The sequence below is a fragment of the Bufo gargarizans genome, chromosome 1, assembly GCF_014858855.1.
Source record: "Bufo gargarizans isolate SCDJY-AF-19 chromosome 1, ASM1485885v1, whole genome shotgun sequence".
Taxonomy (NCBI): Eukaryota; Metazoa; Chordata; class Amphibia; order Anura; family Bufonidae; genus Bufo; species Bufo gargarizans.
In genome coordinates, this window is record NC_058080.1 from 730,207,380 (window position 1) to 730,228,040 (window position 20,661).

The window sequence follows — 20,661 nt, forward strand, 5'->3', positions numbered from 1 at the left end:
AAGTGTAGAGATAGAAGTGCTAGGTGACTGTCCGCTCCTGTGAAGGTAATTCCTGAGTACAGGGACAGTTCAGATAATCCTTAGGTGAGCGTGATTGCGGCGTCCCGCTTTACTCACTTATAACAGCGCTGTTTTTTTCGGTCCTGGTGAGGTCAGCTTCTTTGTAGCTGGTTGCCGGTTCTGTGTGTTGGTGCTGCTGCACAATCAAATACAAGAGGACTCTGCCTTCCGGAGGGAAAGCTCTGGACACCGCTCCACTGAGTAATAGAGCCGGTATCCTACGAGCTCAGCGTACCCTCTTCCACGCTCTCACAGCTAGACGCTCGTCTAGTCTCAGCTGTGTTCCTGTTGAATAGTGCGGATCAGCGTGTCAGGTCGTATATCTCCGCCGTAGTTGTTAACAGAGTCCTTCTCAGTCAGTCAGCTGGCATATCCTTAGGGGGGTCTTGAGCCAAACCAGACGCGTTTCGGGGGATAATATCGCCCCTTCCTCAGTGGTACTCCAACCCCCATAAGTTCCCCCTTTATATAGCACTTCCAGGTCTAAGTTCGTGAGTCAGGTGTGGGCTGTATTTTTTCACAAAACCCGACATGGATTTCCTTGCTTCCCACTTTGTTAGCAGTGGCACTATTCACTGTTTGTAGTGGACATATGTATTTTGGTCTATTAGCTGGCATATCTTTCAATTCTTAACTTGGATTTATTCGTTTCATTCCGGACGGCAAAATACCGCATACCTCCATTCTGCGGTAGTCGTGCGTTTATTTCTAAAATGTCATTATTTCTTTGAAAACATGTATTATATTTTAAGTCCGTCCGAAATGAAACGAAATTAATTGACTTGGCATTCATTCAAATTAAAACAAGGTTTATCATAATTTATTCAAGTTAAAATGTAACTTATCATAAAATATAACTTATCATAAAATCATAAGCCTGCTATCCTCCATGATATCTTCCAATTCCAATTCTATCTAGTCATTATTCATACAATTTTTTTGTGATTATTCATGTTTTTTTACTAGTATATTTATATACCTCCTAAAGTCCATTCCTATTTCTTTATGTGTATTGAGATTTATCCTTGATTCTATCTGGTGGATATATAGTTGCAAAGGTTGGGAAAAACAAGGGGGGACGTGGATGAGCTGGTTTGGGGGAGGCCCTCCACAAAGGGCCGAACCCCGCCAGTACTGAATACTCTGGACGAGGTTTTGCCATCTGTGGGGGGCGCCCCCCTACTTATAGGAATCCGAAAAGTTCGAATTCCGCGTTCAATCCACCGGGAACCAATGTATTTAATTCGTAAATCCTCTGAGTCTCCAACCTTGACATTTTACCTATGTGGTTCCCCCCCCTCCATTCTTTATTTACTTTATCAATTGCCGCAAATACCATGCCAACAGGGTTTTTGTCATGTGCTATTTTAAAATGTTTGGAAAGAGCGTGCGTGTCTAAACCTTTTTTTATATTCGCCACATGTTCAGCTATGCGTTTTTTCAGGGTCCTCTTCGTTCTCCCTACATATTGTTTGCCGCATGGGCACTCTATTATGTATATCACATTTTCTGAGTTACATGATAAGAAATCCCTAATCTTATGTTTATGTTCGTTTGTTTTTGATATTATTTCTGCTGTCTTGCGTGGGAACTTTGTGATCTTGCAGTTCCCACATTGTCCACATCTGTGGAATCCCTCCATATTCATCCACTTCTGTAAAGAATGGATGTCTTTTTTCTTTCTTTTAATTGTTGGGGCCACTATGTTTCCCAAGTTCGGTGCTTTAGTGAACGTAATGCGGGGCATTGTTGGTATCATGGGCCCTATAATTTTGTCTTTTTTTAGAAGATGCCAATGGCTACGTATTATTTTTTGGATTTTTCTATATTCATTATTGAACGGCAATATGATTCTTATCTCATCTTTATCTTCTTCTCTGTCCTTTATTTGATCTATAAAAAATTCCTCCCTTTTCATTCTTCTCACTTTATTAAGTGATTCTTCTATTAATTCTCTAGGATAGTTTTTTTCTAAAAAGGCCTCCTTCATCTTACTGGCTTCTTCTTCAAATTGCCCCTCAATTGTACAATTACGTTTCAATCTTTGAAATTGGCCTTGCGGGATATTTATCAGCCAACTTGGTAAGTGGCAACTATTGTATAAAATGTAACTATTTCTCATGGTGGGTTTAATATAGGTTCGGCTCTTTATTGTGTGTTCTTCCACATAAATTTGTAAATCTAAAAATTCTACATGTTCTTTACTAATATTATGGGTAAAATTAAGGTTAAAATTGTTAAAATTAATTTCTCGTAAAAAGGTGTCCAAATTGTCCCTACCGGATTTCCAAATAAAAAACACATCATCTATATATCTCCTCCAGAGCACCAAACGCAAGTGTTAACGTAGCCTAAAAACATTAAGTCCCATGTACATAAACATCATTCCCCCCCACCATCCACTTTCAACATACAGTCCTATGTAAATAACATCACTCCCTCCCCCAGCCACCTCAAGCACACAGTTCCATGTCAATAACATCCCTCCCTTCAGCCCTAACATACATCCTAGTTAAATAACTACAACTCCCAGCATTGCTCTGCCTCTCCCTTCACTTACCTCTCCTGTACAGACATCAGCATTAGGCCTCATGCACACGACCGTTGTGTGCATCCGTGGCCGTTGTGCCGTTTTCCGTTTTTTTTCGCGGACCCATTGACTTTCAATGGGTACGTGGAAAAATCGGAAAATGCACCGTTTTGCAGCCGAGGCCGTGATCCGTGTATCCTGTCCGTCAAAAAAATTTGACCTGTCCTATTTTTTTGACGGACAACGGTTCACGGACCCATTCAAGTCAATGGGTCCGTGAAAGAACACGGATGCACACAAGATTGGCATCCGTGTCCGTGATCCGTGGCCGTAGGTTGCTTTCATACAGACGGATCCGAAGATCCGTCTGCATAAAAGCTTTTTCTGATCTAAGTTTTCACTTCGTGAAAACTCATTTCCGACAGTATATTCTAACACAGAAGCGTTCCCATGGTGATGGGGACGCTTCTAGTTAGAATACACTGCAAACTTTGTACAAGACTGCCCCCTGCTGCCTGGCAGCACCCGATCTCTTACAGGGGAATATGATAGCACAATTAACCCTTTCAGGTGCGGCACCTAAAGGGGTTAATTGTACTATCATATTCCCCTGTAAGAGATCAGGGCTGCCAGGCAGCAGGGGGCAGACCACCCCCCCCTCCCCAGTTTGAATATCGTTGGTGGCACAGTGTGCCAACCACCATCGGCCCCCCTCCCTCCCTCTATTGTATTAAATCGTTGGTGGCACAGTGTGCCAACCACCATCGGCCCCCCCTCCCTCCCTCTATTGTATTAAATCGTTGGTGGCACAGTGTGCCAACCACCATCGGCCCCCCTCCCTCCCTCTATTGTATTAAATCGTTGGTGGCACAGTGTGCCAACCACCATCGCCCCCCCCCCCCTCTATAGCAGTAACATTGGTGGCAGTGTGCGGTCTCAACAGTAGAAGATTCATACTTACCTGCTTGCTGCTGCGATGTCTGTGAACGGCCGGGAGCTCCTCCTACCGTTTCGCGCTCGTGCGCTTCCTCGGGCCACTATTGTCATCACGCACAAGGGTGGTGACGCATAAATGTGTGGAGTTTGAAACATATTTTAATGAAATCAAGGATATGAATTAGTGTTGATCGAGCACCAAAGTGCTCCTGTGCTCGGGCAGAACACTGCTATGCTCGGGTGCTCTACCGAACACCTGAGCACAATGGAAGTCAATGGGAGAACCCTGCTCTGAAGAGGGGAGGGTGTCGGGACTTAGGAGTCCCTGCTCTGACTCCATATATAGCAATGTCCATACATGGAGTCAGTGCTTGGGGACACCCTCTATTTCAGAAAAGTTTCTGCCGGGATTCAAACTCACAACCTTCTGTATTAGAGGCAAGGCACTTAACCACTCAGCTATAATTCACTTTGAATTATGGAGGTACTACTGTAGAATTTTTGGATGTGGCTGTTGTGGTTAGTGGCAACGACTTGGTCACGAAGGGATATCGAAAGCTCACGGCGACCAACTCTTTGCTGCACTACAACAGCTTTCATCCCCAGAGTGTAAAAAAATCGGTCCCCTAAGGTTAATTCATCAGACTAAGGCCTCTTTCAAGCGACCGTGTGTCCCCCGTGGCTGTATTGCGGGCCGCATACTGCGGGTCTGCAATACACGGGACACCGGCCGTGTGCATTCCGCATCACGGATGCGGACCCATTTACTTGAATCGGTCCGCAAATCCGGAGAAGCGGTGCGGAATGGAACGGAACAACGGAACGGAAGCACTTCGGAGTGCTTTCGTGGGGTTCCATTCCGTGCTTCCGTTCTGCAAAAAGATAGACAAAGTTCTATCTTTTTGCGGAATGGACGGATCGGGGACCTCCGCAATCTGCATGCGGCTGGCTCACGGTCGGTACCTGTGCGTTGCGGACCGCAGCACGGGCACGGCCATCACACATTTGTGTGAAAGAGGCCTAAAAAAGATGAATAAAAAAAAAGACACAGGCCCTGGAATTAAAGAAACGTCTCCTTGATAGGGATTTCCCTGAATAAATTCTTGAAGCAGCTGTATGGCTTTTTCAGTGTTTTGCGGTCCGTTTTTCACGTTTTGTTTTTTGTTTCCGTTGTGTTTCTGTTCCATTTTTCCGTTCGGCATATACAGTATACAGTAATTACATAGAAAAGGGGCTAGGCATAACATTTTCAATAGATGGTTAAAAAAAAAAAATGCAACGAATACGAAAGACACATGGATGCATTTTCGCGTGTGTTCCGCAGGTTGTGCATCCCTGCCTTAGGGGGTAGAAAAAATAAAAAGGCAGCAAGCAGCGTCTTTGGTGTCGGCCTCCAGAGCGGAACGGAGACTGATCGGAGGCAAACTGATGCATTCTGAGCGGATCCTTTTCCATTCAGAATGTATTAGGGCAAAACTGATCCGTTTTGGACCGCGTCTGAGAACCCTGAACAGATCTCACAAACGGAAAGCCAAAACGCAAGTGTGAAAGTAGCCTAATACATGAACTAAAAATAAATAAAAAGTAATCCTAGGCATTGCCACTTCTCAAAGTGCCAGGCTATAAAAATATAGAAAGATTTAACCCACACAGCGAATGGCGCAATGGAACAAAAATCTAATTGTCTGATACTCCTTTTTTCATTGATTCCCCCCCCCCCAAGATATTGAATAAAAAGGTGATTAAAAATTAACAATAGGAATATGGCAATAAAAAGAAAAAATTATTGTTTTCTAATTATTTTTATTTATTTTGCAGTGCTAAAAGACAAGAAAAACGTATACATGCGGTATCGCTGTAATTGTACTGACCCGGAGAATGAAGGGTCACAGGTCACTTTTACTGTACAGAACACGCTGTAAAATCAAAACCCATAAAACTGGCAAATTTTTTATTTTTTTTTCCAATTTCACCCCATTTGTCTCGTTTTTCCAGCTTCCTACTACATCGTATGCAATATCAAATAACGCCGTTAGAAAATACACAACTTGTGAACTCATGTGAACGGAAAAATAAAAAAAGTTACGGCTCCGAGAGAGCAGGAAGTAAAAAAACACAAAAAAAACGGAAACGCAAAAACAGAAAATCACAGGGCACTGAAAGGGTTAAAGAGATAGAAAGTTGGTCGGGAAGCGAGAGCGCTCACTCCATGTGTCCGCCGGGTGCCATAGTCAGGTCACGCCCCCGCCGTTACATATATGGTCGCAACCATAACCACCTTGATGGGAGTAACTGGGTAGAGGCAGTAAAATGTGGGCAATCCCCCCCCCCCCCCTATTACATTGACAAATTAGTGGCATACAAAAAAAAATCTCATTTCTAAAGAAAAAGCTGCTAGCTACTGGTACCTTCTGCTTAGTAAAGCAGCAATTAATAAAAAAAAAACAAAAAAAAACGATATTGATCATTTATTGCTACTTTGATTTATTTCAATAATAACGCGCCACCTAGTGTCCACCATGCAGATTGCCTGCCACTGTCTCAAAGCGCCCCCTAGGTCACATGACCGGTGACGTCACACGTCCCACGTCGTCAGCGGAATGCGTGTGAGAAGCCAGCAGGAGTTCTAGTGCTGACGCAACCAGACTTGCTAGTACTGTTTTTTTCCCCATTGGTTCTCCACGGACAAGCCCCCCTGTGTTTGTGGGCGTGGCTAGGCCTGTGGTTGCCTCCGATTGGTTCGTTGCCTGCGTGTCCGGTTAGGGTGTCTCCTCTGGGTTTTCGCCGGTTGCATCAGCTGCTGCAGTTGCCGGGAAGTGACAGGCATGGCGGAGAACGTGGCGGCCACAATGGAGAACCTGAACCTTAGTAAGGTAAAGCGGGGAGCGGGGGAGGTAGTCTATAGATGGGGGAGGGGCGGGGACGTATGGGAATTCCCTAGACAGACCTCTTTTTATTTTATATATTTTTTTAACCCAAATTCGTTTTTATTTTATGAGTTTTAGTGTTCAGATAGAATACGGGGTGTATTCTGAACCCAGAGGGCGACCACAGGGAGATGGAGGCGAGTTACTAGAGTTCCCCTTTAATTAAAGGCACCCATCGTATTGGAGGAGCGCGAGCGGATCTAATAAATTGCCCCTCCCCCGTCAGATAATGGGGGGTCCGCTCAGTGTGTGCCCCTCAGAGGGTATTTTCCATACAGGGGTTTCAGTCGCTCGTTCCCACAATGAACATACAGTACAGCGCTGCCAGACGTGACAGTCCGATGGTGGGATGAGCGGCTGCCATATTGAATTGTATAGGCTTTTTAAAGGGGTTTTTCCACCATGGACCGAGCCTCTGGAAACCGGACGGAGGGGGAATCACAATTGCAGATCGCGCCCCGCTATAGAGCGGCGTATGTATGTATATGGCGATGATTGCATCACATGTAGACGTCCGTGGACCAGTAACACAGGATTCCACCCGGTATAGCTTCACTTGTAGTTCTTCGTGGCGCACGCGTATATTTCCACCCCAGATGAAACGCGTCCCGTTGATTTTAATGGGTATTAGGCACGGTATACCGCCCATAATACGGAAATCTGCGGGGGAGGGGAAGAAAGCAACATTTCATCTTGGGATGCTTGTTCTGCACGGATAATTGGTCCCGGTGACTGGACGCGGAATCCGCAGAATGAGAACTGGAGAAATCCGGGGGTCAGCGTCTGATATACGTCCGCTGGGTTCAGCACATGCGCTTTCTAAGGTCTCCTGCGTCCGGTGCACTCTCCTGTATCATTCTGCACCGGAGTGAAAACAGAGTGCGCTGGACGCAGGAGGGAGATTAGACTGCGCATGCACAGAATGCTTCATCAGGAGTCTGTGTAGTCAGACATAAGCTGAGCATGGGGTAGACTGTGCAGTCAGAAATATATAGAAGCGGAGCAGGGGTAGACTGCGCATGCACAGGACGCATCATCAGGGACATGTGCAGTCAGAAATATATAGAAGCGGAGCAGGGGTAGACTGCGCATGCACAGGACGCATCATCAGGAGTCTGTGCAGTCAGAAATATATAGAAGCGGAGCAGGGGTAGACTGCGCATGCACAGGACGCATCATCAGGGGTAGTGTGACCACGTGTCCCGGTTTGCCCGGGATCGTCCCGTAATTTACGTTTTTGTCCCGTGTCCTGGGAGCCCTCAAACCGGGACAATAGAGAGTCCCAGAATCAACTGCCTGCCAGTCTGCAACATTCACTGCCGCTGCTGCCGCAGTGCTGTTGTAATTAATTCATCCTAAATCACTGGTTGCTACGGCTGCCCCGCTTGGCGTGTAGCAACCAGTGACGTCACCATGTCCCGCTCTCTCTGCGGCTCCGACTCCACCCCCACCTCCTCCTCCTCCAGCTGCCGCCGCGGTTCTTGCAGCAGAGAGAGCCAGCGCAGCAGCATCGATTCGTACAGGGCAGGCAGTGAGTCACTCACCGTCACCTACCAGTACCGCGGCAGTGGCACAGACCAAGACCTCCTCCTCCTCTGAGTCCTCCTGACCTCGGCTCCCGCTAGTAAGTCCGGGCTAAGACAACAGTAATGAAGGTGACACAGGGAACAGAGGGGACGCTAATAAAGGTGACACACATGGAACTGAGAGGACATTGATGAAGGAGACAGAGACACCTGAGGGGACACTAATAAAGGAGACACACAGAGAACTGAGGGGACACTAATAAAGGGGACACACAGAGAACTGAGGGGACACTAATAAAGGAGACACACAGAGAACTGAGGGGACACTAATAAAGGAGACACACAGAGAACTGAGGGGACACTAAACAGGGTGAATTTGTTTTAAATCAAATCAAATTTAAATTCAAATACCAAGCATGACAATGCAGGGCACAATCACAAATTACTGAACAATGCACAGGCAGTTATGTTTATAGCAATCTCAAGCATAACTTCGATGCAATGAACTTGCCAGCGTAAGTACAAAGTACGCCGCTGTCACTAAGTGACTTAATTTTTTTAAAAAAAGTATCAAAAATCATATTTTTTGGGGAGTGGACATGGGTGCGGGGGGGGCCGGGGCGGGTGTCCCTGAATGGCAGTTTGGAAATGTGGTCACCCTAATCAGGGGTCTGCGCAGTCAGAAATATATAGAAGCGGAGCAGGGGTAGACTGCGCATGCACAGGACGCATCATCAGGGACATGTGCAGTCAGAAATATATAGAAGCGGAGCAGGGGTAGACTGCGCATGCACAGGACGCATCATCAGGAGTCTGTGCAGTCAGAAATATATAGAAGCGGAGCAGGGGTAGACTGCGCATGCACAGGACGCATCATCAGGGACATGTGCAGTCAGAAATATATAGAAGCGGAGCAGGGGTAGACTGCGCATGCACAGGACGCATCATCAGGAGTCTGTGCAGTCAGAAATATATAGAAGCGGAGCAGGGGTAGACTGCGCATGCACAGGACGCATCATCAGGGGTCTGTGCAGTCAGAAATATATAGAAGCGGAGCAGGGGTAGACTGCGCATGCACAGGACGCATCATCAGGAGTCTGTGCAGTCAGAAATATATAGAAGCGGAGCAGGGGTAGACTGTGCATGCACAGGACGCTTCATTGGGAGCCTGTGCAGTCAGACATATGAAGAAGGGGAATATGGGGTAGAGTGTGCATACGCGGGACAATTCATGGGGAAGTCTGAGCAGTCTGTACATATCAAGTAGCGGAGCAGGGGTAGACTGTGTATGCGCAGGACGCATCAGCGGGAGTCTGCGCAGTCAGACATGCGGAGCAGGGTAAACAGCGCAGGACGCTTTATCGGGAGGCTCTGTAGTTAGTGAGACATATGAACAAGTGAAGCAGGGTAGACTTGACATGCGCAGGACGCCTCCGCCAGCGTCTGCGCAGTACAAGTGATGGCACAATGCGAGACAGGAGAGAGTGGAGCTGAATTGTGCACGTAGGATGTTTCCAGAGAGTCTTCGCTTTATAATGAAGGACGGGAGCGCGCAGGTGGGTGAAGCTGGGCGTCCGCTGTATGATGTCATATGAACGTGCACCTGCTTACAGCTGGGGAAGTCAGCAAAACAGGAATCAGGGAAAAAGGGAGTTACCATGGAAACCTTAGACTGTGTACAGTAAGGCCGACTCCTTTACATCGGCGGGACGCAGTTTTCCTGCCTGTGACTCATCGCCATCTTACTGGTCAGCTCTCCTGCTTGACTACAAGGCGAGCGATGACAAACGGAGTGAACAAAGGACAGGCGTAGCACAGCGGTTGTCGGTGACTGTGAACTCCCTATTAAAGGGGACATGTATCAGTCCGGAGGGTAAACTTCAGAGAATCCCTTGGTCTGGGTGTAACTGTGTTAGGGTTACTGGAATGTTCTCATTCTCTGACAGCAAGCAGAGATGGTGATGAACTGAAACATAAAGTCTGTGAGAAAGTTGTAGATCGTTTCATTTCTACCAAGGTTATCTACCTAAATCTGGAAGTGTGACCCCCCCCCCCCCATCTCACTGCTGCCGCCTCTCAGGTATCGTACGCCTTGTTCCGCGGTCAGAGGCTTCCTGCGTCTTGCCCGTACCTCCCTTGTGTCACTGTTTCTTGTCTCGATGTCACAATCGTTATTTGCTTTTCTTTTTTCCATTTGTTTAAGATAAGACGTAGGAGGTTCTCACCCTGTTGGTCGGTTTCATTAAGGCTCGGGCTACACGGCAACCTGAAGATCGCGCTGTCGCATTTTGGCGCTGTCACTAGGGTTCGCATACGACATGCGACCTACTATGACCTGAGCACTGTGGGATTTTTGGTTACAGGTTGCTTGTCATAATCACGACAGTAAAAAGCACAGCAATGTATATAAAGCCCCTCTTAGTGCCCCCGAGTATACAGGGAGTGCAGAATTATTAGGCAAGTTGTATTTTTGAGGATTAAACAATGTTCTCAATGAACCCAAAAACTCATTAATATCAAAGCTGAATATTTTTGGAAGTAGTTTTTAGTTTGTTTTTAGTTTTAGCTATTTTAGGGGGATATCTGTGTGTGCAGGTGACTATTACTGTGCATAATTATTAGGCAACTTAACAAAAAACAAATATATACCCATTTCAATTATTTATTTTTACCAGTGAAACCAATATAACATCTCAACATTCACAAATATACATTTCTGACATTCAAAAACAAAACAAAAACAAATCAGTGACCAATATAGCCACCTTTCTTTGCAAGGACACTCAAAAGCCTGCCATCCATGGATTCTGTCAGTGTTTTGATCTGTTCACCATCAACATTGCGTGCAGCAGCAACCACAGCCTCCCAGACACTGTTCAGAGAGGTGTACTGTTTTCCCTCCTTGTAAATCTCACATTTGATGATGGACCACAGGTTCTCAATGGGGTTCAGATCAGGTGAACAAGGAGGCCATGTCATTAGATTTTCTTCTTTTATACTCTTTCTTGCCAGCCACGCTGTGGAGTACTTGGACGCGTGTGATGGAGCATTGTCCTGCATGAAAATCATGTTTTTCTTGAAGGATGCAGACTTCTTCCTGTACCACTGCTTGAAGAAGGTGTCTTCCAGAAACTGGCAGTAGGACTGGGAGTTGAGCTTGACTCCATCCTCAACCCAAAAAGGCCCCACAAGCTCATCTTTGATGATACCAGCCCAAACCAGTACTCCACCTCCACCTTGCTGGCGTCTGAGTCGGACTGGAGCTCTCTGCCCTTTACCAATCCAGCCATCTGGCCCATCAAGACTCACTCTCATTTCATCAGTCCATAAAACCTTAGAAAAATCAGTCTTGAGATATTTCTTGGCCCATTCTTGACGTTTCAGCTTGTGTGTCTTGTTCAGTGGTGGTCGTCTTTCAGCCTTTCTTACCTTGGCCATGTCTCTGAGTATTGCACACCTTGTGCTTTTGGGCACTCCAGTGATGTTGCAGCTCTGAAATATGGCCAAACTGGTGGCAAGTGGCATCTTGGCAGCTGCACGCTTGACTTTTCTCAGTTCATGGGCAGTTATTTTGCGCCTTGGTTTTTCCACACGCTTCTTGCGACCCTGTTGACTATTTTGAATGAAACGCTTGATTGTTCGATGATCACGCTTCAGAAGCTTTGCAATTTTAAGAGTGCTGCATCCCTCTGCAAGATATCTCACTATTTTAGACTTTTCTGAGCCTGTCAAGTCCTTCTTTTGACCCATTTTGCCAAAGGAAAGGAAGTTGCCTAATAATTATGCACACCTGATATAGGGTGTTGATGTCATTAGACCACACCCCTTCTCATTACAGAGATGCACATCACCTAATATGCTTAATTGGTAGTAGGCTTTCGAGCCTATACAGCTTGGAGTCAGACAACTTGCATAAAGAGGATGATGTGGTCAAAATACTCATTTGCCTAATAATTCTGCACTCCCTGTATGTAAGGCCCCTCTTAGTGCCCCCCTGTATATATATATAAGGCCCCTCTTAGTGCCCCCCTGTATATATATATAAGGCCCCTCTTAGTGCCCCCCAGTATATATATATAAGGCCCCTCTTAGTGCCCCCCAGTATATGTAAGGCCCCTCTTAGTGCCCCCCTGTATATATATAAGGCCCCTCTTAGTGCCCCCCGGGTGTATATATATATATATATATATATAAGGCCCCTCTTAGTGCCCCCCGGTATATATATAAGGCCCCTCTTAGTGCCCCCCAGTATATAAGGCCCCTCTTAGTGCCCCCCAGTGTATATATAAGGCCCTTCTTAATGTGGCCCCCAGTATAGTGGCAACATAAAAAAAACACGACTGGCACTTGCAGGGACACTGGCCCCTCACTGGATGCTGCAGGACCTGCGCACCCAGTGTGATCCTGTGACGTCATCACGCTGAGAACGCAGTGGTTGCTGCTTCCAGTGAGGGACGAGTGCCCCCATGCGTTGAGGTGGATGGGGTCAGGACTTCTTTGATTTTAGCCGCTGAATGTCCTCCTTATAGCCGTTTTTGACGGCGATAGACGTGTGCGCTCCTGTCTACACGGCTGTTAAAACCGGGCTCATTGATTTCAGTGGGGTCAGTCTGGCTGTGAAAACGGCCAAAAATGGGACATTTGCTATTTTTTTGACGGCTGCTATTCACTGGCCATTAAAAAAGACGCCAGTGTGAATCGCCCCCATAGACTTTAACTAGTTCCGAACGCAGCCGTGTGAATGAGGCCTTATCTGCAATTTGCATGTGTTTTTACAGTCAAATCACAGCCCTAAAATAGTCACCCGCAGGCAGATCGCATGACTTTTCGGAGACTCTCTGTGGCGCTGTGTAGGCCCAGCCTCGTGCGTGGACCGGTCTTACTATCTGTGTGCTGGTTCGGTCCGGGCAGAGCGGGGATGATCCTGCTGCTGCCACTTGTACAGCCAGGCACGGGATAGTGAGGAGGAGGAGGGTGGACACGGCTCAGCTCCTGAGACATGAAATAACTCCTGACTGTCAAGGCGACCCATTAAGCCGCACATGAACAGTCAGTTCTTGATCTCTGATTTGTTGCAAGCGGGAAAAATGAGCAAGTCAAATAGCGGTGTCTTTTGGGGCGTTCCCGGTATGTAGGGGTTAATACCTACCAAATGTGGTCCAAGGAAGGACAACCGGTGACGGGGTCAAGGACCCCCAAGGCTGTCAGGACATACCGGACATTGCAGTTTTCTGTGTTTACTGTTCCTTTACAATTGTCTAGAATCAGTCAGTTCGTTGTTCACCTTCCATAAGTTCACAGGTGGGCGGATTTAGCCTTGTAGATCCCTGGTCTGACCTGTCCTGTCTTGTTCTCCTCCTGGCGTGGTCATCTCCACCCCGTCCCCCTCACCTCCCTGGGCGTTCCCTTCATATTTGCGCTTTGCTGTCCCTAATGCAACGTTCCCGTGCAGATTCCGCAGACGGATCCAGACACATTCAACTTGAATGGGTCCGTTGTCCGTCCACAAAAAAGTAGGGTATGCACTACTTTTTTGCGGTGCAGAGGCACAGATAAGATTGCAAGTGAATGAATGGGTCCCATCTGTGATGCGGGGTGCACACCGCCGGTGCCCGTATATTGCAGACCCGCTGTTTTACGGGCCGCAATACGGGCAACGGCCGTGTGCATGAGGCCTAAAAATGTAGGAACCAATGAGATTTGGTGTAATGGAAGGTGCGTAATTCTCTATTACATGTAATTATTATAACATTTTATCATTTTTTATTTTTCAGCCAAATTCAGAAGGCGGAAAACAGAAAGAGGGAGGTAAAAAGAAGACTAAAGAAGGATCCGGAGGTGGGGGACGACCTGAAGTAAGGATTTATGGCAATCGCCTTCTTAGTAGTGGTATCTTTTGTTTAAAGGGGTTGTCCAGAATTAGACAAACATTGCTTTTGCTGAAAAAAATAAAAGAAAGAAAACAGCGCCACACCTTGGAATTGAGCTGCAATACCAGATACAACCCATGGACGGGTGTGGCGCTGTTTCTGGCAGAAAGCAGCCATGTTTTACTAATTGTGCTGTAGGCATCTCTTCCTGACAACCAGGGGGGTCTGCAGCTCTGGGGGTCTCTAGCTTTTTGTGGGAGGTATTTCCTCATCATGGTGACTGCGTAATACAGAGTTTTGTCTGCAGCACCCCTGCTTTCGAAATAAGCTGCCTGCTGCTGCCCCCTGGGGGTTGTGGTAGGTGGATCTTTGACCCTCATTGTCACATATGTTCTCTCGCTGACGGCAGCCAGGATTGTAATCCCCTGGTAAACATTGGCGCTGACTGTACCCCCCGCGAAGCGGCTGCCAGGCTGGAGGTGGGCGTTATCCCTGTAATCTCTGAGTCACTGTGACAACATCCATCTTTGCCAGGTTTGCAGCTCCGTTACAGTTTAACCCTTCTGCTACCACAGGGGTACAGAATGGAGACTGTATACCAAACGGTCCTGCCCACTAAACTGTAGTGACCGGCGGAGAAGAGGTGGCTGGAACTCTGGCAGGCCTCTGTCAGTCTGTCCAGTTGGTCCCATTTGAATAAGGCCGCACTCACGACCGTGGGGCAGCTGTGCCTATGTTGCAGATCCCCCAACCTGGGGTCTGCAAAACATGGGCACCGGCCGTGTGCGCTCCTCATCGCAGTGCAGACCCATTGACTTCAATGGGTCCGCCATCCGCAAGATGCGGTGATAGGACTTTTGCCGCATCTTGCAGATCGCTGATCCATTGAAGTCAGTGGATTCGCACTGCGATGTGGAGAGCACACGGCCGCTGCCCGTATTTTGCAGACCAGCAGCTTGCTTTCTGCAACACTGGCACAAACATCCCACGGGCATGTGAATGCCCCCGGAATCTGAGGGATGCAGAGCGCCATTTGCCGCTTTTCGGAGTCTCGTTCAGCTTGGTGGAGAGGGACCACGGTCTAATGTGATCCGTTTGGTGTAAATCTAACCACATGTTGGTGGGAAGGCGCTGGGAGAGTGCAAAGGAACGAGTGTCCAGCAGCCAGGCATGTAACCGATCCCTTACAGGCATTCCCCTGGAGATAAGAGGCGTCAGATGGGCCTTGTAGCTGCTTGTCGTCTGCCCCAGTTAGGCCAGGGCTTCCTTCCAGGTGGTTTCCACTCAGAATAGGCCATAAATATCTCATCGGTGGGAGTCAGACACCTTACACCCCCACCGATCGGCCGTTTCAGGGTATCTCCGGCGCGAGAAGCCAGAGCTGTACTACGAAGCTCCATCCATGGATAGGAGCAGCGCCGCAGTTACAGGCTCCATTCACTGGATGGAGCTGCGTCGTTCCTTCATCAGAGGGTCCCTGGTTGGCAGCGGTGTGGGGTGTGAAAAGGAGTGGACAGCCCCTTTAAGGCCAGCGCTGCGCGATTGCAGTGCAACAGAGTGACACTTGACCTAGTGACTATTGTGTCAGATTGTTGTTTTTTTCGCAATAGTCTGGATTTTTCTGCACAATTCCATCTCTGTCCAAGTTTTTCCAGGGTGATGGCTGTTTTCTATATGGTCTGTGGTCATTTTTGATTCCCAGCATGCTCCACTTTTTCACAGTACCATATTTTTTGGTTCGCATCCGATCGGCATTCATTCATTTCAGTGGCAAAAACCGCGTGCTGTCCATATCCCCGTTCCACAGTCCCACAAAAAAGCTGTATAATGTCTCGGGGGGAGCTGAAAAAAGACATCTGTCCATCCAGTTCGGCCTGTCATCCTGCAAGTTGATCCAGAGGAAGGCAAAAAAACCCAATGAGGTAGAAGCCAATTTTCCTCACTTTAGGGGAATAAAAAATTCCTTCCCGACTCCAATCAGGCATCAGAATAACTCCCTGGATCAGCGACCCCTCTCTAGTAGCTATAGCCTGTAATATTATTACACTCCAGAAATACATCCAGGCCCCTCCTGAATTCCTTTATTGTACTCCCCATCACCACCTCCTCAGGCAGAGAGCTCCATAGTCTCACTGCTCTTACCGTAAAGAATCCTCTTCTATGTTTGTGTACAAACCTTCTTTCCTCCAGACGCAGAGGATGTCCCCTCGTCACAGTCCTGGGGATAAATAGATGATGGGATAGATCTCTGTACTGACCCCCCGATATATTTATACATAGTAATTAGTAGGGATCGACCGATATAGATTTTTTTTTAGAGCCAATACCGATAATCTGCTAACTTTCAGGCCGATGGCTGATAATTTATACCAATATTCTGTGCATTTTTTATTTTGAAAAAACAAAAAATTCCTACACAAATCTGCTGAACATGAACATGTTTATTGTTAACCTGTATTTTTTTTTTTTGGTAAATCTTTCTTTCTCATTTATACTTAATATTTTGGTGTTCATGTCGTTTTGTTTTTTTTATTTTTTTTTTTACAAACTTTTAGCCCCTTAGGGGCTAGAACCCTTGTCCTATTCAGCCTGATAGATCTCTATTAGGGTGACTGGGACTTCACACTCTCCCTGCTGCCCTGTGCATAGTACACACAGCAGCAGGGAGGTTACCATGGCAGCCTCAGTAGCTTTCTGCCATGGTAACCGATCAGAGTCCCGCGATTACACTGCTGGGGCTCTGATTAGAAGCTGCCACTACCACCAATGAGGAGGAGGGGATCCTGTGGCCACTACCACCAATGTTTTTAATACTGGGGTTTGAGGGGGCGCACTGTTCCACCAATGAAGATAACTCGCCATTAATTCATATTCAGGAGGCGGGAGCTGGCTGCAGAATCATATAGCCGCACCTGACCTCTATGACAAGTAGCTGCGATCCACGGCAGTTAACCCCTCCGGTGCGGCAGGGGTTAACTGCCGCGCATTGCAGCTACTTGTCAAAGAGGTCGCCGTCGGGTGCGGCTATATAATTTTGCAGCCAGCTCCCGCCTCCTGTTGAATTTGAATGAATGAGTGAGTTAATTTCATTGGTGGCACAGTGACTACAGCCCCTCCCCTCCTCTCTCCTCCCATTGGTGGCAGTGGCGGCACAGGGGGGAGGAAGACACTGCTTCCTTCTCCCCTGTGCTGCTGAGGGAACACTGATCGCGCTGACAACAGTGCGATCCTTGTTCCCAATTTGTTATCGGCAAAATAGATGCCGATACCAATAACTTTGAAAATCCTGAATATCGGCCGATAATATCGGTAAAACCGATAATCGGTCGATCCCTAGTAATTAGATCTCCCCTCAGTCGTCTTTTTTCTAAAGTGAATAACCCTAATGTTGATAATCTTCTGAGTCCTGTAGTCCCCCCATTCCAGTTATTACTTTAGTTGCCCTCCTCTGGACCCTCTCCAGCTCTGCTATGTCTGCCTTGTTCACAGGAGCCCAGAACTGTACACAGTCCTCCATGTGTGGTCTGACCAGTGATTTGTAAAGTGGTAGGACTATGTTCTCATCACCATGGGCATCTATGCCCCTTTTGATGCAACCCATTATCTTATTGGCCTTGGCAGCAGCTGCATGACACTGGTTTCTACAGCTTAGGGTCCATTCACACGTCCGTGGTGTATTGCGGATCCGCAATACACCCGGCTGGCACCCCCATAGAACTGCCTATTCTTGTCCGCAATTGCGGACAAGAATAGGACATGTTCTATTTTTTTTGCGGAGCTGAGGCCTGGAAGTCCGGGGCCCCATTCTGCCCCATTGAGAATGAATGGGTCCACACCCGTTCCCGATATTGTGGAACGGATGCGGACCCATTTGCGGACGAATGGAGCCTTAGTTTGCTGTTCACTAAAATTCCTAGGTCCTTTTCCATGTCTGTGTTACCCAGTGTTTTACCATTTAGTATGTACGGGTGACTTGCATTATTCCTTCCCATGTGCATAACCTTACATTTGTCAGTGTTAAACCTCATCTGCCATATTCTACATGGATGTTGTATATTATCCTGGGGTGCTGGATATTGTGCATATTATAGGAATATTGTATATTGTACCGGGGTGCTATATCATGTAAACTACCATTTATTTTCTGTCTGCAGCTCAGTCCGTTGCCCGAGTACATCAACCAGAGGCTGGAAGTATACAATAAGCTGAAAGCCGAGCACGATGCCCTCCTCGCTGAGAAAGCCACAAAGGAAAGCAAACCGATCAAGGTGACCCTGCCGGATGGGAAACAAGTGGACGCTGAGTCTTGGAAGACCACCCCATACCAGATAGCTGCTGGGATCAGGTGAGGAGGAGACACTGGACATGACGCTGGGACACGGTTCCTCTGACACTTTATGAATGGGTTGAAGTCTGACCCCCAAGAGGGCGGCTGGTGGTCACCCCAAAAGTACAGATGACAAAAGCGTAATCTATGAGGACATTAGGGTTAGTGTCCCTTTAATCCCATGAGGATGGGGGTCATTTCCGCTTCCTCCTCATCTTCATGCTGGTTCTTTTGTCTCCTGCAGTCAGGGGTTAGCGGATAATACAGTGATCGCGAAGGTGAATAATGTGGTGTGGGACCTTGACCGCCCCCTGGAGGCAGACTGCACACTGGCGCTGCTGAAATTAGATGATGAAGAAGCTCAAGCAGTAAGTGTTCGGATTGCTTAAAAATGTTATTCCTGTGTTGATTTACAGAAGCTTCCCGATCGGGGCTGAACACGGCACAAATGCAGATACTTAAAGGGGACCTGTCACCGAGAAGCTGATAGAACAGGCACAATGCCTTGTAGGCCTAGCTCAGCTCAATGTAAAAATCTGTTGCTTCATTCTGGAGAGAGGGGATTTTTTTTATCCCTATGCAAATGAGCATTTAAGTGCACTGAGGGCGGGCCCAAGCACTATGTGCACTCTTGTTTCTCCCGCTTCCTTCTTTTGCCAGCCCCTCCCTCTCCTTCTTGATTGGATGGGTCTTTTTCCAGCATAGTCATCTCGCCTTGTCCTGTCAATCAAGAAGGAGAGGAAGGGGAAGGAGCAAGGGTGCACAGAGTGGAGTGCCTGCCCTTGGTCCACCTAACCGCTCATACAGATTAAAAGTCCTTTTTCTCCCAACAGATCGCTGTCGTGAAATATATTGTTACATTTAGCTGAGCTAGCCCTACACAACATTGTGCCTGGGTTATCTGTCAATTTCCCAGTGACAGACTCCCTTTACGATGCCTCAGTTACAGGGGTCCTCCACTTTGCACAATCCCTCCAGCAATCACCTGGCAGTAGGTGTTCAGTTTCCCTGCAGCACCACCACAGGGGAAAATGAGCATTACGCAGCGTCCATTCACATCAATGTGCTGCCTATGTAATGCAGGACGAGACAGGTCCTCCAGAGAGAGGGAGACACTCTATGTAACCGCTCTCCTCTATGACCAAGTGATACAAGTATTAACTCAGAATACACCAATAGGGTGTACGGAAATGGGTTTGCCAAACTGGACACCCCTTGAAATTGAACTTATATGCACCCTTTACCCATTATAATTTTGGTTCGCGTCATGTACAGTACAGACCAAAAGTTTGGACACACCTTCTCATTCAAAGAGTTTTCTTTATTTTCATGACTATGAAAATTGTAGATTCACACTGAAGGCATCAAAACTATGAATTAACACATGTGGAATTATATACATAACAAAAAAGTGTGAATCAACTGAAAATATGTCATATTCTAGGTTCTTCAAAGTAGCCACCTTTTGCTTTGATTACTGCTTTGCACACTCTTGGCATTCTCTTGATGAGCTTCAAGAGGTAGTCACCTGAAATGGTTTTCACTTCACAGGTGTGACCTGTCAGGTTTAATAAGTGGGATTTCTTGCCTTATAAATGGGGTTGGGACCATCAGTTGCGTTGTGGAGAAGTCAGGTGGATACACAGCTGATAGTCCTACTGAATAGACTGTTAGAATTTGTATTATGGCAAGAAAAAAGCAGCTAAGTAAAAGTGCAGTCACAAAAACCATCAAGCGCTACAAAGAAACTGGCTCACATGCGGACCGCCCCAGGAAAGGAAGACCAAGAGTCACCTCTGCTGCGGAGGATAAGTTCATCCGAGTCACCAGCCTCAGAAATCGCAGGTTAACAGCAGCTCAGATTAGAGACCAGGTCAATGCCACACAGAGTTCTAGCAGCAGACACATCTCTAGAACAACTGTTAAGAGGAGACTGTGTGAATCAGGCCTTCATGGTAGAATATCTGCTAGGAAACCACTGCTAAGGACAGGCAACAAGCAGAAGAGACTTGTTTGGGCTAAAGAACACAAGGAATGGACATTAGACCAGTGGAAATCTGTGCTTTGGTCTGATGAGTCCAAATTTGAGATCTTTGGTTCCAACCACAGTGTCTTTGTGCGACGCAGAAAAGGTGAACGGATGGACTCTACATGCCTGGTTCCCACCGTGAAGCATGGAGGAGGAGGTGTGATGGTGTGGGGGTGCTTTGGTGGTGACACTGTTGGGAATTTATTCAAAATTGAAGGCATACTGAACCAGCATGGCTACCACAGCATCTTGCAGCGGCATGCTATTCCATCTGGTTTGCGTTTAGTTGGACCATCATTTATTTTTCAACAGGACAATGACCCCAAACACACCTCCAGGCTGTGTAAGGGCTATTTGACCATGAAGGAGAGTGATGGGGTGCTGCGCCAGATGACCTGGCCTCCACAGTCACTGGACCTGAACCCAATCGAGATGGTTTGGGGTGAGCTGGACTGC

The 20,661-nt window shown here is 47.2% G+C and overlaps 1 protein-coding gene across 1 annotated transcript in view; it reads left to right on the forward strand.

The window, feature by feature from the left end:
- Positions 1–6,277: 6,277 nt before the first annotated feature.
- The window catches only part of TARS1 (threonyl-tRNA synthetase 1), a 34,994-nt gene continuing 20,610 nt past the window's right edge, over positions 6,278–20,661 (forward strand). The window contains exons 1-4 of the mRNA XM_044276410.1: positions 6,278–6,399; positions 13,754–13,834; positions 18,004–18,194; positions 18,421–18,544. Of these exons, the coding sequence (XP_044132345.1) occupies positions 6,352–6,399; positions 13,754–13,834; positions 18,004–18,194; positions 18,421–18,544 (444 nt within the window). The 5' untranslated portion in view covers positions 6,278–6,351. The remainder of the gene's footprint in view (positions 6,400–13,753; positions 13,835–18,003; positions 18,195–18,420; positions 18,545–20,661) is intronic.